At 44.0% G+C, this 17,958-nt stretch overlaps 1 protein-coding gene across 3 annotated transcripts in view; it reads left to right on the forward strand.

Moving 5' to 3' along the window:
• MTOR (mechanistic target of rapamycin kinase) overlaps positions 1–17,958 on the forward strand; it is a 104,499-nt gene that overhangs the window by 26,784 nt on the left and 59,757 nt on the right. For 2 of the 3 annotated variants that reach the window (XM_070759272.1, XM_070759273.1), the window contains exons 17-29: positions 58–192; positions 391–520; positions 2,722–2,972; positions 4,717–4,758; positions 5,432–5,518; positions 8,108–8,275; positions 8,411–8,523; positions 9,268–9,430; positions 10,809–10,901; positions 12,372–12,518; positions 12,856–12,998; positions 13,852–14,014; positions 15,973–16,118. In XM_070759272.1, coding sequence (XP_070615373.1) covers positions 58–192; positions 391–520; positions 2,722–2,972; positions 4,717–4,758; positions 5,432–5,518; positions 8,108–8,275; positions 8,411–8,523; positions 9,268–9,430; positions 10,809–10,901; positions 12,372–12,518; positions 12,856–12,998; positions 13,852–14,014; positions 15,973–16,118 — 1,781 coding nt within the window. The remainder of the gene's footprint in view (positions 1–57; positions 193–390; positions 521–2,721; positions 2,973–4,716; positions 4,759–5,431; positions 5,519–8,107; positions 8,276–8,410; positions 8,524–9,267; positions 9,431–10,808; positions 10,902–12,371; positions 12,519–12,855; positions 12,999–13,851; positions 14,015–15,972; positions 16,119–17,958) is intronic. The other variant, XM_070759274.1, reaches the window with a different exon arrangement.

Consider the following 17,958-nt stretch of genomic DNA (forward strand, 5'->3'; position numbering starts at 1 on the left):
GCAAACTATTTAGATGTGGCTGTAATTCTGTTTTCTTCTGTGGCGGATCTTTCCCAGGTGGCATTATGGACCTTGGGACAGCTGGTAGCCAGCACTGGCTATGTGGTGGAACCCTATCGGAAGTACCCAACTCTCCTTGAGGTGCTGCTGAATTTCTTGAAAACGGAGCAGAACCAAGGCACTCGAAGAGAGGTAGGTCTCTTTGCTCTCTCCGCTTGGCAGGAGGCCGAGCTTCGGAAAAACGAATTTGCTTTATCCTTCTTTTCATGCCTGCAAGTAAAGAAAGGCCACGTGATTCTTTATAAGTAGAATGTGTGCCTGGGGGGAACCAACAATGCAAATCAAACCTTCACCCGTTGTTGTTTCTTCAATCCTCATTTTCACCATTAGGCTATTCGTGTCCTCGGCCTCCTTGGAGCTCTGGATCCGTATAAACATAAGGTGAACATTGGCATGATAGACCAGTCCAGGGATGCTTCGGCTGTCAGCCTCTCAGAATCTAAATCGAGCCAAGATTCTTGTAAGTGAACTGAGGAACGAACGTTCTGAGTCAGCCCTTGTCCCCAAATGTATTTATTTAGTAGTTTACAGGGTGTCCAGCAAATCTGGAAAACAGGGAAATCAGGGAATTATCAGGGAAATCAGCAGTTTGGGAAATATCAGGGAATTATCAGGAAATTCATGAAAAAAAATGGAATAAATCAGTGGAAAAACCAAACTGTATTAAAATGTTTAAAAGTCAGAGAAAAAGCATGTAAAAAAACCTGGATCATGCTGCCTGGCAGAGTCAAGCAGCTGTGGCAACAACTTACTTCCTCAGCTACCGATAATTCTCCACGGCTTAGTCGTTTGGTATGACATCATCTACGACCGTGCCTTAACTAGATCGCAAAGTACAGGGAAATATCAGGGAATTTCGAAATGCTTTCCGCCTGAATACCCTGAGTTTATTTTTTTAAAAGAACAGAAATTAGCTCACTTGAGCTTGGGTAGCAAAATAGCAATAGCCCTTAGACCTATATACTTCTTTACACTGCTTTACTGCTGTAAGCAGTTTAACGAGTCAGCCTATTGCTCCTAACAATCTGGGAAGGGTAGAAGGCTGAGTTGACCTTCAGCCAGTTGGTCGAGGTTGAACTGCTGGCATGGGCAGAGTTAGCCTGCAATACTACATTCTAACCTCTGCGCATCAGGCCAAAACCATCATTTGGAGTTAGAGACTTTAGCCTGCCACAGTAGAATAGTATTATGGGGAGGTAGTTGCATGAGAGGGAAAGTTACTAGCCACAACAAATTCCTTTCTTAGAGTCCAAGGTCATCCTTTGTTTTGCACTAGCGGATGTAAGGAGAAGGTCGGTGAAATCCCTGCACTTGGACTAGTCCTCTTGATGAACTTGTGGGTGTGGGGATGGACCTTAACCTGGGTGGGGCACTGAAAGGAAGTTAGTATCGGAATGGCAACGGTGTGACCAACATCGTTCTGATCATAAATTGAACCTTGGATGAGAGAAGTGGACTGGAATGTGATTTATTTCTCAGATATATTATATTATATATTATATTTATTAGATTTGTATGCTGCCCCTGACATTGCGCCACCCTGGCTCTTCATGCGCCATTGGATGCTTAGAAACAAAACCAGTGTATGACTAAAATTGGATTATCAGATTCCAAATTTAAAAACCAAGACCATTCAGTGCATTTGATGACTAGCTTCATCCTTCTTTAGGTTCTTGCATCTCAGATCCATAAAGTCATTACATGCAGTCCAGTTGCTTTGGGTGTTGGCCACCTATTGCACTCTGCAGACGTTGAACCCTAACCCTTCCATTGTGGACCTGTATAGTGCACAAGTCAAAAAGAGGGCGGTGAAAATATTTACTGACCCCTCGCATCCTAGACATAAACTGTTTCAACTCCTATCCTCAAAACGACCCTATAAGGCACCATACCCCAAGACAATTAGACACAAGAACAGTTTTTTCCTCCTCAGTAAGACCTCAGTATTCACAGCCCCTACTTGACAAAATCATACACTGGGACTGTAATAAACAATTATCATATTTTCTTCAGGGTACAAATATATATGTAGTTTCTAGAACCGCTAAGTTTAGGGCTGTTCAGATGAGAATACGTTTTATAGAACATATTGGGGTGGCATGCAAAGGAGATGAACTCACTTAAGAATATTTTATATCAGTATCTTAGATTTGTTTAATATAATCCTTTGCACGAGTTATATTCTCATGTTTTACTACTCAATTTTAGCTTATTATACTGCATTTTAACTTATTATTTATTCAAATTCCCTCTATTTAGGCAATTTTATTTTATTTTAACCAGTCACAGTTTTATGACGACCGATGTGGTCCTTTTCCTCGCTTTGATATGGTCGATTGACTAATCAAATAAAGTTGATATTGATATTGATACTAGTTTTTTCTCATCGTTCCTATCATCCTTTTCCTCCCACTTAGGACGGTATGACTGTAACTTGTTGCTTGTATCCTAAGATTTTTATTAATATTGATTGTTTCTTCATTGCTTATTTGACCCCTATGACCATCATTAAGTGTTGTACCACATGATTCTTGACAAATCTATATATATATATTTATGTACACTGAGAGCATGTGTACCAAGACAAATTCCTTGTGTGTCCAATCACACTTGGCCAATAAAGAATTCTTTTCTATCTGAATTCTTCATTCTCCCTTCCAGCTGACTACAGCACTAGCGAGATGCTGGTTAACATGGGGAACCTCCCGCTGGATGAGTTCTATCCCGCCGTCTCCATGGTGGCGCTGATGAGGATCTTCCGGGACCAGTCCTTGTCCCATCATCACACCATGGTGGTCCAAGCCATCACCTTCATTTTCAAGTCCCTCGGCCTCAAGTGTGTGCAGTTCCTGCCTCAAGTGATGCCCACTTTCCTCAACGTCATTCGGGTTTGCGATGGGGCCATCCGGGAGGTGAGTGCACATCCTTGTGAGCCGTGGCTCCTCTTACTCCTCTCCCCAGAAAGCAGAAATCGCTTCCCGGAGCAAAAATAATAGAAATAGCATTAGCAATAACATTTAGACTTCCAATTATGTTGCCCCCAAAATTATTTTAGCATATAGGAATAATAATGGTGTAAAATAGGGATCCTCAAACTTGGCAACTTTAATAGCAGTAGCACTTAGACTTTTATATCGCTTTACAGTGCTTCACAGCCCTCTCTAAGTGGTTTGCAGAAAACCAGCCCATTGCCCCAAACAATCTGGGTCTTCATTTTACCCACCTTGGAAGGATGGAAAGCTGAGTCAACCTTGAGTCTACTGAGATTTGATCTGCCAAACTGCTGGCAGCCGGTGATCAGCAGAAGTAGCTTGAAGTACTGCACTCTAACCACCGCACCACCGAGGCAATCACGTTTTCGTTGAAATTAACTCACCATTTCTGGATTGACTTTCTTTATTTTATTAATATTGGACACAGTTCCACCAAAATTCAATTCATTTGTTGAGTAGTCCTATGGCGAGTTGTCCCATTCCACACTGAGCCTACTGAGATTCGACCTGCCAAACTGCTGGCAGCCGGTGATCGGCAGAAATAGCTTGCAGTACTGCACTCTAACCACTGCGCCACTGAGGGGGAAACGCAGTGGGGTAGCGAAAATGGAGCTCCACCCCAGAGCACCCAAATTGCACTGAAAGATGTTGAAAGAAAATGCAGGGCATCCTGCATAAGCCACACCCATAGTCTGGTAGTAAAAAATTTTGTAGCCCTTCACTGCATTGTCCTCTTCAGAAGGGGAGAATGTGGTCTATCTCTACTACTGTAAGTAAGACTTCCCTGATTCCAGCCGCTATTGCTTTATCTGCTACCATTTCTTATTTTGCCCAAAGCTCACATATTCCATGTTGCCCCAGGCCAGAGTCAATGAGACCTTGAGGCAATTCTTCAAGAAGCTATCATCACCTGCAAAGGTCTACTGTGCTTCTCATCTTTGGTTGTTTGAAGGTGAATGGACTCCCAAGTCCCAGAATCCCTTGGGAGTTGACGTCCACACATGTTCAAACAGCCCAGGTTGAGAAACACTTGTTCAGCAGTGAACTACAGGTGGAGATATGTGGGGTGAAGAGGGAGAGAACACCAGGTTCCTGGCCAGCCACTAGATTAATACTGATAAACCCAGGTCTCGGTTTATCTCTTGGATCAAACGTTGTCTTTAACTGCAAGAGGCAGAATGCAGCCCAGGGAAAGAAAGGGAAAAAAGGGAAGGGAAAAGGAGACAGAAGGAAGAAGGAGTGAGGGAAGAAGAGACAGAAGTAAGAGAGAGGGAGGCAAGGAAGGAAGAAGAGGAATAGGGAGAAAGGAAGGCAATAGAGAGGAAATGAGAAAGGGAAGAGGAGAAGGAAGGGGAGGGAGGGAGGAAGGAAGGAAGGAAGGAAAGAAGGAATTGCAAGCAGAATCTATTTAGACTCAGCTTCATCATCTACTGAAGGCTTGGAGTCCTGATTAATGTTAAAGCTGGGAACCATGGAATCCCAGCAGAGCACAAGCTGTGCTTTGTGGGGGGAGCCATTCTAGAGAAGCTTTTGTAGACCTTCTCCCGGAACGAAACCACTGAGTGTTTGCCGAAGGCCACATTTTGGTAATCCGACCTTTGTTGCGTGACCACACCTGTCCTGCCTTTGATGCGCTTTGCCTACTGTCTTTAAAAATTTGCAGGTAAAAGAAGATGGTGATAGTGTGCTGGGGAGAAGAGCCGAGGTGGGTACGCTTGGCATTTAAGTGCCCCCAAAAGGCACTTCCTGAGTTGGCTACAACGCTTCTCAAATTCCTAATCAAAGAATAAGAAGCGCTCTGGGCACCTTTTTGCTACTTCTTTTTCACAGCACTCTCTCACTAATTCCCCCCCCCAAACTAGTCCTTTTCTCTCTCCCCCCGCTTTTGCATTGTCAAGGTGGATGATCAAGTGGATCCTGATTTGCACCAGTCCCATAAAATCTCTCTTAATCATTTGGATTCTCAGCCTGAAACTTTAACCACCTCTCTTTTTTTGCAAACTGCCTTGGTTTTCTGCTGTCTTTTTTCCCGAGGAGGGTGCTGGGCACACAGAGAGGGAAAGTTTACGGACGGCAAGGGAAAAGTTGTGTGCATTTGAGAAACTCTGGGGATCTTTTTCTTTCTGGTGTTTATATTTGCACGCCTGAAACTTGTGCGCTTGCCTAACTAAAATGCTTCAGAGTACTTTTCCCTGAGATTCTGCACTAGCGTGTGGCGGTGTTGGCAAGCCGTGGTGGTTGTGAGCTGCTGAAATTAAATGTGTGCTTGTGGAGACACAGAATGGCACAGAAGCAAAGGAAGGTGTGAAGGGAAGGTGGCGTGAAGGTTGAAAGCCCCTCAAAGTGCACCTGCGGTTTTGCTCTTTCTCCCTCTCCAGTTCCTTTTCCAGCAGTTGGGAATGCTGGTGTCCTTCGTGAGAAGCCATATTCGACCTTACATGGATGAAATTGTTACGCTCATGAGAGTGAGTACCAGCCTTGAACATTTGCAAGAAAATCCCACTTGTAGGAAGTGTTTTAAAGGAGGGAGTGAATGTATTTTTCGGAGTATAAGACGTACCTTAGTTTTAGGGGTGGAAAATGGAGAAAAAAAATCTACCTACCAGGTACAGTGGTATCTCTACCTAAGAACGCCTCTACTTACCAACTTTTCTAGATAAGAACCGGGTGTTCAAGATTTTTTTGCCTCTTCTCAAGAACCATTTTCCACTTAAAAACTGTAACAGGAAAAGGTGGGAAGAAGCCTGCTTGGGGCCTCTCTAGGAATCTCCTGGGAGGAAACAGGGCCAGAAAAGGCAGGAAGAAGCCTCCAATGGGCCTCTCTAGGAATCTCATGGGAGGAAACAGGGCCTCCACCCTCCCTGTGGTTTCCCCAATCGCACGCATTATTTGAGGGACCCCCCTCAGAGAGGGTCCGCAACTTGGGCGTCCTCCTCGATCCACAGCTCACATTAGAAAACCATCTCTCAGCTGTGGCGAGGGGGGCGTTTGCCCAGGTTCGCCTGGTGCACCAGTTGCGGCCCTATCTGGACCGGGACTTATTGCTCACAGTCACTCATGCCATCATCACCTCGAGGTTCGACTACTGTAATGCTCTCTACATGGGGCTACCTCTGAAAAGTGTTCGGAAACTTCAGATCGTGCAGAATGCAGCTGCGAGAGCAGTCATGGGCTTACCTAGGTATGCCCATGTTTCACCATCACTCCGCAGTCTGCATTGGCTGCCGATCAGTTTCCGGTCACAATTCAAAGTGTTGGTTATGACCTTTAAAGCCCTTCATGGCATCGGACCAGAATATCTCCGAGACCGCCTCCTGCCGCACGAATCCCAGCGACCGATTAGGTCCTACAGAGTGGGCCTTCTCCAGGTCCCATCAACTAAACAATGTCGGTTGGCGGGCCCCAGGGGAAGAGCCTTCTCTGTGGTGGCACCGGCCCTCTGGAACCAACTCCCCCCGGAGATTAGAACTGCCCCTACTCTTCCTGCCTTCCGTAAACTCCTTAAAACCCACCTTTGCCGTCAGGCATGGGTGAACTGAAACATCTCCCCCTGGGCATGTTTAATTTATATATGGCATGCTTGTGTGTACGTCTGTTAGTATATGGGGTCTTTTTTAAATCTTTAAATATTTTAAATCTGTCAGATTATTTATGATTTGTTTCCACGTGTTGTGAGCCGCCCCGAGTCTTCGGAGAGGGGCGGCATACAAATCTAAGTAATAAATACATAAATAAATAAATTTGCTTTTACATGGATTCCTATGGGAAAAATTGCTTCTTCTCACAAGAACCTGGTCACAGAATGAATTACGTTTGTAAGTAGAGGTGCCACTGTATTCATCTGGCTAGCGTCCTTAGTCTGGTCAGCTTCAGCACATTATTTTATCCCCTGGTTAGGGCTTTAAAAAACCTTATTCGGAGGGAGTAGCAATGAAAACAAGACTGCAAAGACTTCGGGCTGGAAAAAATCTTCAGAGTATCAATGAAAAAATGCTGCAAGCTGGGAAGATTGTTAGCACCTTGTTAGGCTGGGGGAAAAAAAGCTCTGGCTAAAACTACATTTGGAGTATAAGACACACCCAAATTTTTAGCCTCTCGGGGAGAAAAAGATGTGTCTTATACTCTGAGGTATATATTGGGGTTAATTATTCATAAATGTGGAATCAAGAAAAAAATTTGTTCAGCTGTTTTGCAATATTCCCCTGGATCTTCTGTTGAGCTTTTACGACACATTCATACCTGCCTTGCTGGAGAATGTATTCAAGAAGGGTGTCCAGGAGAGGGGAGGCATTTTAAGATGTGTAAATTTTTTTTTAAAAAAAAAAATGGAATTGCTTTCAAAAGAAAAAAAAATGTTCTAAACTGAGGGCAGAGTTGGGGGAAATCCAGTCTCAGATGTCTGCAGAGATTTGGCTTGGTCCACCGTAAGATTTTGAGTATAAAGCAAATTTCCATCTTTCTGAGATGGGATTTGTTAGATGATAAGGAGTAAGCTGTCCTATTCCCAACCTATAAAAGCTATACAGGGGAAAATGTGGAAATATCCAGCTAATAACCCAGGAATATGAGTAGTACTACATATAACCAGACCAGATAGCTTGAGGATATAAATATTATTTACATTTATCAAATATCGTAGTCAGTAACAATCCTAGTCATTCACAAATACATCAATCTTGTCAATACATATACATATACAAACCAACATGAGAACACGTAGTTTGTACTACACACAGCAGTTCTTACAACAATTCTCCCCCAAGAGAGATGCTGCTGTGTCTCTCTTAGGGCTTACTACTGCATCACCAACTCTTAAAGTAGCAATGTGCTACACCTTTTAAACAGACATTGCTGGTTTGCTTTATATATTGTAGCACCCAACTAATTATGCACATAGCATTAACAGGATTAATGCTCCTGATGCTGGAATTAATGTTCGAACTACTTCAACCTGTAATGTCTCTGATGAGTGTGATTTTTTTTCATGCTTTCTGGCTTTCTGCCCTAATATTGCTCCCCTTCCACCTTTTCCCCACCCCATTCCCCCCGTCCAGGATTTCTGGGTGGTGAACAACTCCATCCAGAGCACGATCATCCTCCTCATCGAGCAGATAGTGGTGGCCCTTGGAGGGGAGTTCAAGCTCTACCTTCCCCAGCTCATCCCGCACATGCTCCGTGTCTTCATGCACGACAGCAGCAGCACCCGCAGTGTTTCCACCAAGGTGAGCAGGGGGGCACAGGGGGTTGCATCCCATACCCTGATCTTGATTCAAACTGTTGGTACATGGTACATAACCAGCGGTGGGCTACGAGCCTTGCCCTTGATTCCTGTTGAGTTTGCTTTCCATCTTTTCCAGCTGTTGAATGCCATCCAGTTGTTTGGAGCCAATCTGGATGATTACCTGCACTTGTTGCTGCCTCCCATTGTGAAGCTTTTTGATGCCCCCGATGCCCCCCTGTCTGCTCGCAAGTAAGGATGGATGTTGTCCACCCATGCGTTTCCACCGTTTTACAAGATTTTAATAACAGATGCTGCCAGGATTGTCCAAATACTGAAATTTTCTAGAAAGGCTCGTCCTTCTTTTGGATTTATCTGTGTCCCTAACCCAGTGTTTCTCAAATGGTGGTGGGGAGTGCGGAGCGATGCTGGGGTGTGTGTGTGACTCCAGTGAACATGCTTTTTTTGCCACAGGGAGTAAGGATTTCTTTTTTGCACCAAACAATAGCACACAGCACAGAGCAGTAGATATGAAGTGCATATAACAAACCCTTAAGAGACACCACAGGAAAATATTTAACAGGGATGAAAAGATAGGAGGAGATAGACAAGAGATAACGAGACAAACTTAAGTCTCCCAAAAGCTAAGACGAGAAAATATGACTAAACGTATTTGGCTTTACTGGACTATGGTGGGAGAAGAGGAAAGACCAGTATGTTTACTGCGTCTAAAAATGTTGGCGGTGGACAGCATGAAGCCAAATAATTAAGGTGTCACTTAAACATATTACACCCCAATCATGCTGATAAGCCGCTTCAGTTTTTTCAGCGAAAATGTACTGAATATTGCAAATAATCGTCCTGGCGGAAAGTTGGTGGTGGGGGCGTGAAATGTTTACTTCTTCGGGGAGGGGGCGTAACAGAAATTAATTAAGAAACACTGCTCCAACCTACATTGTGTTTGCAAATGCAATGCTTGATTTTTCTCCCTTCCAGAGCTGCCTTAGAAACCGTGGACCGATTAACGGAGTCCCTCGATTTCACAGATTACGCCTCGCGGATTATCCATCCCATCGTGCGAACTCTTGACCAGAGCCCAGAGCTTCGCACAACTGCCATGGACACACTCTCCTCCCTGGTCTTCCAGCTGGGGAAAAAGGTAACTTGGGCATTCTGTTTTTTTTCCAAGGAGAGAGATCCTGACTTTCCTGAATTGAAATCTTTTCCTATTAAACATATTAAAGAACAGTTGCTGGAACTGTGTATGGTTTTAAGTGAAGTTTTAAAAGAAGAGATTGGATGACCATCCCATTTGTCTGAAATTGTATAGGGTTTCCTGCCATGAGCAGGGGATTGGACTAGAAGACCTCCAAAGTCCCTTCCAACTCTTATTCTGTAAATAGTTCTTATTTAGGTTGTTGGGGAAGTGACACTGTTAAGTTTGAACTTTTCATGAGACATTAAATGCTATATGTTTAAATGAAACATTGGCTATATATCCTCTTGGCTTTTTTAATTGCAAAATATGAAATGGATCAGTGGCGCTTGAAAATTTAGCCAGAAAATTATCACAAAGAACAAGGAGCTGTAAAAGATTCCACAGCTGAAAGACAAACTCCGTTAAATGGAACCATCTGTTATTAAATTTTTAAAATAATTTTCCTCGAACATTTTCTGAAAGGATGTTTGGAACATGACGTGTTGGCTCTTGGGACTTGCATCCCTGTGTAGATTTGATTTGTTTTTTAAAAAATTCATTTTTGGCATTTTTTCTGAGCTGTTCTTCTCTTCCGTTGTCATTGTGGTCCTGGTCACCATACCTCAAGAAAGATATAATGGAACTGGAAAAGGTGCAAAAAAGGGCAACAAGAATGATCAAAGAAATGGAGCACCTCCCTTATGAAACCAGGTGGCAACGCCCTGGTCTCTCCGGCCTTGATGGCTTTTAAGAGGTGTTTAAGAGATGATTTGATCAAAGTGTATAAAATCATGCATGGGATAGAAAAGGTGGATAGAAAAAAATATTTTCTCTATCACACAATACTAGGATGAGGGGGCACTCCCTAAAGCTCATAGGTAAGAAAGCGAGGACAAATAAAGGGAAATATTTCTTCACCCAGAGGGTCCTTGGTTTATGGAATTCCCTTCCAGAAGAGGTTGTGACAGTTGCCAACCTGGATAGCTTCAAGGCAGGAGTAGACAGATTCATGGATGCCAAGTGTATCATAGGTGGTTATTGAAATGGATGTCCAAGTGCCGCCTCTATGTTGGTTGAGGCAGGCAGGGTTCCCTTGGGTACACTTTGTTGGGGGTCAGGGGAAAGGAGGGTTTTGCCTTCTCTTTCTGCTCAAGATCCCCATGGACAATTGGTGGGCCACTGGGTGTCACAGAATGCTGGACTCGATGGGCTTTGGCCTGATTCTTACATTCTTATGTCCTTGCCGAAGGAAAAGGAAGGTCTTCCGAGTGCTAACTCTTCCTCTTCTCCTTCTCCTTTTTCTCCTTCTCCTCCTCCTCCCCCCCCCCTCCGCCTGCAGTATCAGATCTTTATCCCAATGGTGAACAAAGTCTTGGTGCGTCACAGGATAAACCACCAACGATACGACGTCCTCATCTGCAGGATTGTGAAGGTCAGTGACTCCTCAAAAAGCCGAATGAGATGGCGGGATAAAAGCTGCTCATTTGACGGACACCTATCTCTCATCCGTGCTCCCCCCACCCCACGCTGCCTGAGCTTATTCATGCACTGGAATTTCACTTTAATTCCATAATGTTCTTTCATTGTGTGTGTGTGTGTGTGTGTGTGTATGTATGCTCCCTCCTTCCCATATTTGGGTATACCAGGTGACTTGACAGAAAATCATGTAATCTTTCCCTGGCTCAGCTGATAAGGGAGGAGAACCTGTGGCTTAGAGGGTAAAAATGCTGCCTAACAAAGAAAGCAGCCCAGGTTTGAATCCTAGATGGGTATGGCTAGCTGATGAAAGTTAAACAGCTCGAAATAGATCTATACTAGTTTCTCTTTATTTTTTTATCAGTTCTTCGCAGGTTTGGTGTGTGTGTGTGTGTGTGTGTGTGTGTGTGTGTGTAGTTATTGGCGTATTCAGGTCTTTTCCCATGTAAGATTGATAGAATCTTGGCGACGTTTCTACGAGGTCCCACTCGTCATCTTCAGGTTAATGCTTTTGGCTTCATGTTAGGGCGAACAAAGTGTGATCTGAGCTGCTTTTCCTCTTAAATACTGGTGTGTGTGTGGAGTGCTGGTTCAGCTGCTGCAAGCAGGTTCATTAGCAGTGTGTGTGTGTGTAACATATTTTTTGCTGTTAATGAAATGAAAGGGAGACTAATGTAGATCTATTTTGGGCTTATTTGCCCTCATCAGGTAGCCATACCTTTACTGGGATTTGAACCTGGACCTCTGCCTTGTAAGGCAGTGACCTTAGTCTCTAGGCTAAAGGCTCACCTCCTGTATAAGCTTGTACCAGGGAAGGGTTATATACATATACATATACATACATATACAGTATGAGAAAGGTGTGAATCATATCCTGTCAATATCCAGCTTGAGTATCCAAATAAAAGTCTATTTTCTTTTCTGAAAAACTTGCTGGTTTATTGAATGCATAACCTGAGAAGGCTGAAGTAAACCTAATTCTGACTTTCTCAGGCCCCAGAACATAGTATTTATTAATCAATGATTTCCCCAGCCTGACACCCCCCACTTTCAGGTTTCCACATAGACCAACTAAAATTCCCGTTGTTATGGGAACTATCTAGCCCAGAGTCCTATTGGAGTTGGGCGGCAGATAAAGCCACTTAAACAAACAAATAAATATCTGTCTCAATTGCACACCTACAAAATAGTCCTTGAAAGTTTCCAGTTTCTCACAAACCTCGGTCTACTGGACCTGTAGAGGTTTCGTTTTCTCTGGTTAACTGTATCGTAACCAACACCTCTCCCCCCTTGAAATGATGAGGCACGTTAGATGCCGATGTTTCACCCTGGACGCTTCCATTCAGCAACCAGTACAAACCATAGCAGTGCTACGGTTTGTGTGCAAGGTTTGGCTTTGGTGAACAGCTGCTCTGCTCTGCATTAGGGCTACACTCTCGCTGACGAAGAAGATGACCCCCTGATATACCAGCACCGCATGCAGAGGAGCAGCCAAGGAGAGCCCCTCACCAGCGGCCCCGTCGAAACAGGGCCCATGAAGAAGCTGCATGTCAGCACCATCAACTTACAGAAGGTAAACCGTGGGGCTGCGCCAGGCAGAGACACCGCTTCTCAACTGAGCTGGCTGGGGAATTCTGGGAATTGAAGTCTGTACACCTTCAAGTGGGCAAGCTTGAGAAAGTCATACATATGGTATCTATAGTTGCGTGGCCATCTTCCAGTTCTTCGGGATATCACAAAGCAGCTCATTAAAACACCATCAATTTTTCACTGAGTTTCAGCCACATGATTGGGGGGGCGGTGCGGTGCAGAAGTGGAGTTTGGGCCCCATGGGTCCCATGCTGTCAGTGTTCCTGGCCCTGTCGAGTAGCTGATTGCAGCAATTCATCGAAGCGTGCTTTGTATTCTAGGCCTGGGGAGCAGCCCGAAGAGTTTCCAAGGACGATTGGTTGGAATGGTTGAGGCGGCTGAGCCTGGAGCTGTTGAAAGACTCCTCATCGCCCTCCCTGCGCTCGTGCTGGGCCCTGGCTCAGGCCTACAACCCCATGGCCAGGTAGACATTCAACATCAATCCAGGCAGAAGTGTCTCCTTGGTTATTTAATGCAAGTGTAAAAAAAATGTTTAAGTGTGTGTGTGTGTGTGTGTGATAGTAGAAATGTTTTGGTTTGTGATTTGAACCTCAAGTGCTTTTTCAAGAGTCAATTGGACTTTCTTCTTTTTTCTGCAATTTTTTGAACATTTTACAGACGTTTATAGTTGTTGACTTGCCTCCTTGCATCCAGTTCAGCAGAAAATAAAAATCTGCCTCTCCCTCCCAGCAATTTGCCTACTTGTAACTAATTTCAGTTTCAGCATAGCACATGGCTGGCCTGCCTCAAGTCAGCTGAGAATCGTGAAGCTGATAATGAGTTGCTTAGCTTAACAGGCTTTGCTTTGTTTGCTACAAGGAGGTAAATTGTGGGGGGGGAAAGGCTGGGTGGGGCTACATTCAGTGAATAAGACGCATAAGAGTTTTCATCCCTCTTTTGGGGGGTAAAAAGGTGGGTCTTATATTCTGAAAAATATGGTACTTGTGCTTGATGGGAAAAATGGAATGAAGAACAATGAATCAGTGCTTGAAAGCTAGAAGGAGTTGGGGAAATACATCAGTAAAACGTTCACTGAGGATAGAAAATTGGATAGAGAAAAATACTAAGGGTAGTTTGAGAAATAAGATTTTTCAGTTGCTGCTCAGTTCCCAGGTCTGACAGTTGCTTCTATTAGAAATTCTCCTCTGGAGAGTTATGGACTCTAATGAGATGTGGGTCTGGGTTCAGTTTGGGTCAGTGAAGTGGTATGTTAAATGTTGGCAGACTTAACTGTTCTCCCTGTCCCCCTTTTGCTTCTCTCCCCTCCCTCTCCCCAGAGATCTGTTTAATGCGGCCTTTGTTTCATGCTGGTCTGAGCTGAATGAAGACCAGCAAGATGAGCTGATCCGTAGCATCGAGCTGGCACTGACTTCTCAGGATATTGCTGAGGTCACCCAGACCCTGCTCAATTTGGCAGAGTTCATGGAGCACAGCGACAAGGTAAGGCACGTTGAGGTGGAAGTTTTCCGATTTTCTTTTTCTTTTCTTTTTTAACAACTTATAATACAATATAATATAGCAACTTCTGATAATGCAGAAATAACAATAGCGCTTAATAAACTGCTCCGTGGTGCTTTACAACCCTGTCTTAAGCAGTTTACAGAGTCAGCCTCTTGCCCCCAACAATCTAGGTCCCCGTTTTACCAATCTTGGAAGGATAAAAAGCCAAGTCAACCTTGAGGTGCTCAGGATTGAACTTTGGGCAGTGGGCAGAATGAGGCAGCACCACGGGGTGGCACAGTGGTTAGAGTGCAGCACTACAAGCTACTTCAGCTAACTGCTAGCTGTATTTCAGCAGTTCAAATCTCACCAATGGCTGAAGGTTGACTCAGCCTTCCATCCTTCCGAGGTGGATCAAATGAGGTCCCAGATTGTTGGGGGCAATGTGCTGATTCTGTAAACCGCTTAGAGAGGGCTGTATAAGCACTATGAAGCAGTATACAGTGGTACCTCGAGATACGAGTTTAATTCGTTCCGGACCTGGGCTCTTAAGTCGAGCAGCTCTTATCTCGAACGACTTTTCCCCATAGGAATTAATGTAAATAATTTTAATTGGTTCCAGCCCTCAAAAAACTCACAAAGTTAGTCTAAATTATGCAGAAAGACATGTTTTTAATGAAGAAATGTACATGTACATATAAATGAATAATGAAGTTTCTTTCACTTAACTTGTAAACTTTCTTAAACTTTTAAATTTACATATGTTCAACTTCTCTGCCACCCAATCCTGTAGGACAGAGGTCCCCAACCCTTTTTGCACCAGGGACCGGCTTTAAGCGATCAAGAGAGGAATGGGTGAATGAATGGACGGAGGGTGGGAAGGAAGGAAGGAAAGAGGGAAGGGACAGGAACAGAGGAAGGAAGGAAGGAAGGAAACTTATGAAAGGGGAGAGTAAGAGAGGAATGAGTGAAGGGAGGGAGGGAGGGAAGAAGGTGGGAAGGAGAAAGAAAAGAAGAAATAGAGGAAGGGAAGGTAAAAGAGAGAAAGAAAAAGAGCAAGAAAGAAAGAAAGAAAGAAAGAAAGAAAGGGGGAAGGGACAGGAACAGAGGAAGGAAGCAAGGAAACTTATGAAAGGGGAGAGTAAGAGAGGAATGAGTGAAGGGAGGGAGGGAGGGAAGAAGGTGGGAAGGAGAAAGAAAAGAAGAAATAGAGGAAGGGAAGGTAAAAGAGAGAAAGAAAAAGAGCAAGAAAGCTGCAAGCACCCCCCCGAGCCCCCCAGGCCGGCTGCAACCTTTTAAAACACGCGCGCCGCTTCGCAGCTGTCTCCTGAAGCCGAACGCGGAAGTTAGCGTTTGGCTTCAGGAGACAGCTCCTTGGCGCTTGTATCTCGAATTTGGGCTTGTAAGTAGAACAAAAATATCTCTCCCCTCCCAGCTCTTATCTCGAGTTGCTCTTAAGTAGAGCAGCTCTTATGTCGGGGTTCCACTGTATAGGTCTAAATGCTATTGCTCTATATTGCTATTGAACTCTATAGTAGCATTGTGGTCTCCTGGGTACTGAACAATGCCATACCCTAATAATTAATAATAACAACAACAACAACAACAACCACTGTGTTTCCAGGACTCATGAATAAAGTTGCATTTAATTGCTTACATAAATTTCTCTGGATCCGAGTTCCCCAACCTTTCCGAGTTGGCGGCCTGTAGCGGGGGGGGGGGGGGGGGGCAAGAAAGGGTATGGTTTTGGCAGGTACAAGCGATTGTGTGTTTACACACGCAACCACCCTGTTGCTCATGCAAATGGGGCGGAGAGCGCCCATGATGCTTGTGGAGACACACGACCGGGGCTTTGCACACCCATACATGTGTGCATTGGCCAGCTACTGCAGCCCAGTCAGTCTAGATTGCCCTGGAGGCCTGCCCTCCATCACAGCCCTGATGCTTCCTTCACGCAGGGTCCGCTGCCATTGGGGGACGACAACGGAATCGTCTTATTGGGAGAGCGGGCTGCCAAATGCCGAGCCTATGCCAAGGCGCTGCACTACAAAGAGCTGGAATTTCAGAAGGGGCCCACGCCAGCCATCCTCGAGTCTCTCATTAGGTAGGCTGTTTTCGGTTGCTAAGCCCATGTGACAGGAGGCAGATCTGTGTTCCTCTGGAAGTCCTTTCACCAGAGCCAGGATTGCAGGTATTTCTACACCTGCATCGGGTTCCCGCATGGGGAAAATTATTTAGAGCAGGGGTAGGCAAAGTTGACTCTTCTATGACATGTGGACTTCAACTCCCAGAATTCCTGAGCTAGCATGATTGGCTCAGGAATTCTGGGAGTCGAAGTCCACAAGTCATAGAAGAGCCAACTTTGCCTACTAGAGTAAAGGAAGAAAGCAGAGATTTCTTTTTCTTTTTTTTTTAACAGGAAACACAACATCGTGTGAAAAAATATTCTTGCTAAATTCTGTCCTTCCCTTTTCATAGTAAGTACACAGAGCCAAAAACCTCAGTCACCAATAGTCACTTGATATTATCCAGGGGTTTTCTTTTGGGGGTGGGGTGTCTCCATGTCACTGGAATAAAGATTATAGCTCTCCTCTGCCAGTAACCAAATGACTCTTTGGCAACCTCAGATTCTTCATAGTGTTGACACCAGATTAGACACACACACCCCTTGTTGGTTGACATTTCCAGAAATTCTTGAGTGGAAACACTGAAATACAATGTGTTGGCTTAGGACCAGATTACTTGTGGGGCTGTCTTCTGCCTCACATGTCCCAGCGTCCGATCCAAGCCCACAGAGTTGGCAGCCAAACAATTTCAACTGGTGGGGCTGTGGGGAAGAGCCTTCTCTGTGGCGGCTCCAGTCCGCTGGAACCAACTCCCCTTGGAGATTCGAATGGCCCTCACCCTCCTGGCTTTTCGAAGACCTTAAAAACACGGCTTTGATGGCAGGCCTGGGGCATATATGATAGATAATAAAAAAACATAATAATTGGAATTCAGGGCACTGTCATTAGGTTTTTGTTATATATAATCAACATGAAAGGATTATGGAACTAATAATGGATTTAATAATGGAATAATGGAATTAATTGAGGTGGCTTAGTAATGAATTGAATTATTACAAATAATATTTGGAGACTGAATTAAGATATTTAGTTTACTGATTCATATTTAAGAAATTTGGAAATAGAAGATTATGTTTGTAATACTGTAGTACCCCTAGATACGAGCATAATTGGTTCCATAAGGGAGCTTGTATCTCGAGGCAACTCGTACTCTCGAACAAATAACTTTTTTCCCCTCGGAGATAACCAAAAGCAAGGATTCTAACCAAAAGCAAGGATTCTTGCATCACCTAGTGGACGCTCGGCTTGTATCCCGAATTTCAGCTCAGGAGTAGAACAGAAATGTCTCTCCCCTCCTAGCTCGTATCTGGAAATATTCGCACGTAGAGCGGCTCGTATCTAGAGGTACTACTGTATTGGGACATTGAATTAAGATATTTAATTTACTGATTCAAATTATAAGCAACCTGGAAATAGAAGATCATGCTTGATTTCCTTTTCTTTTTCAAAGGAAAAAAAATCTTGTCAGTGGTAATTATTGAATTTAGAACTTACAGAATTATAGATTTTACAGATCACAATTTAGAAAAGGTTGGATTGAGGAAGGGGAACTTTCTTTTAATCTATTTGGATCAATGCAATTAGAGTAGGTCATGAGGATTACACTGGATAAGCAGCGATAAAATTAGGGTAGGGCATGAAGATTTAGCTGGGTATGCAGCGTTATATTGAGAAATTGATACTTGGCCTCAAATACAGTTTTAAAATGAAGAGGATTTTATTATACTGTTGGATAGGAAAGAGGCATTTGGACAAAGCACTGTTTGGTTTACAAACTGCACAAAAATATATATATATAAAAACTCCTAAGCAGCCGAT

The sequence above is a fragment of the Erythrolamprus reginae genome, chromosome 8 (genome assembly GCF_031021105.1).
Source record: "Erythrolamprus reginae isolate rEryReg1 chromosome 8, rEryReg1.hap1, whole genome shotgun sequence".
NCBI classification, from domain to species: Eukaryota; Metazoa; Chordata; class Lepidosauria; order Squamata; family Dipsadidae; genus Erythrolamprus; species Erythrolamprus reginae.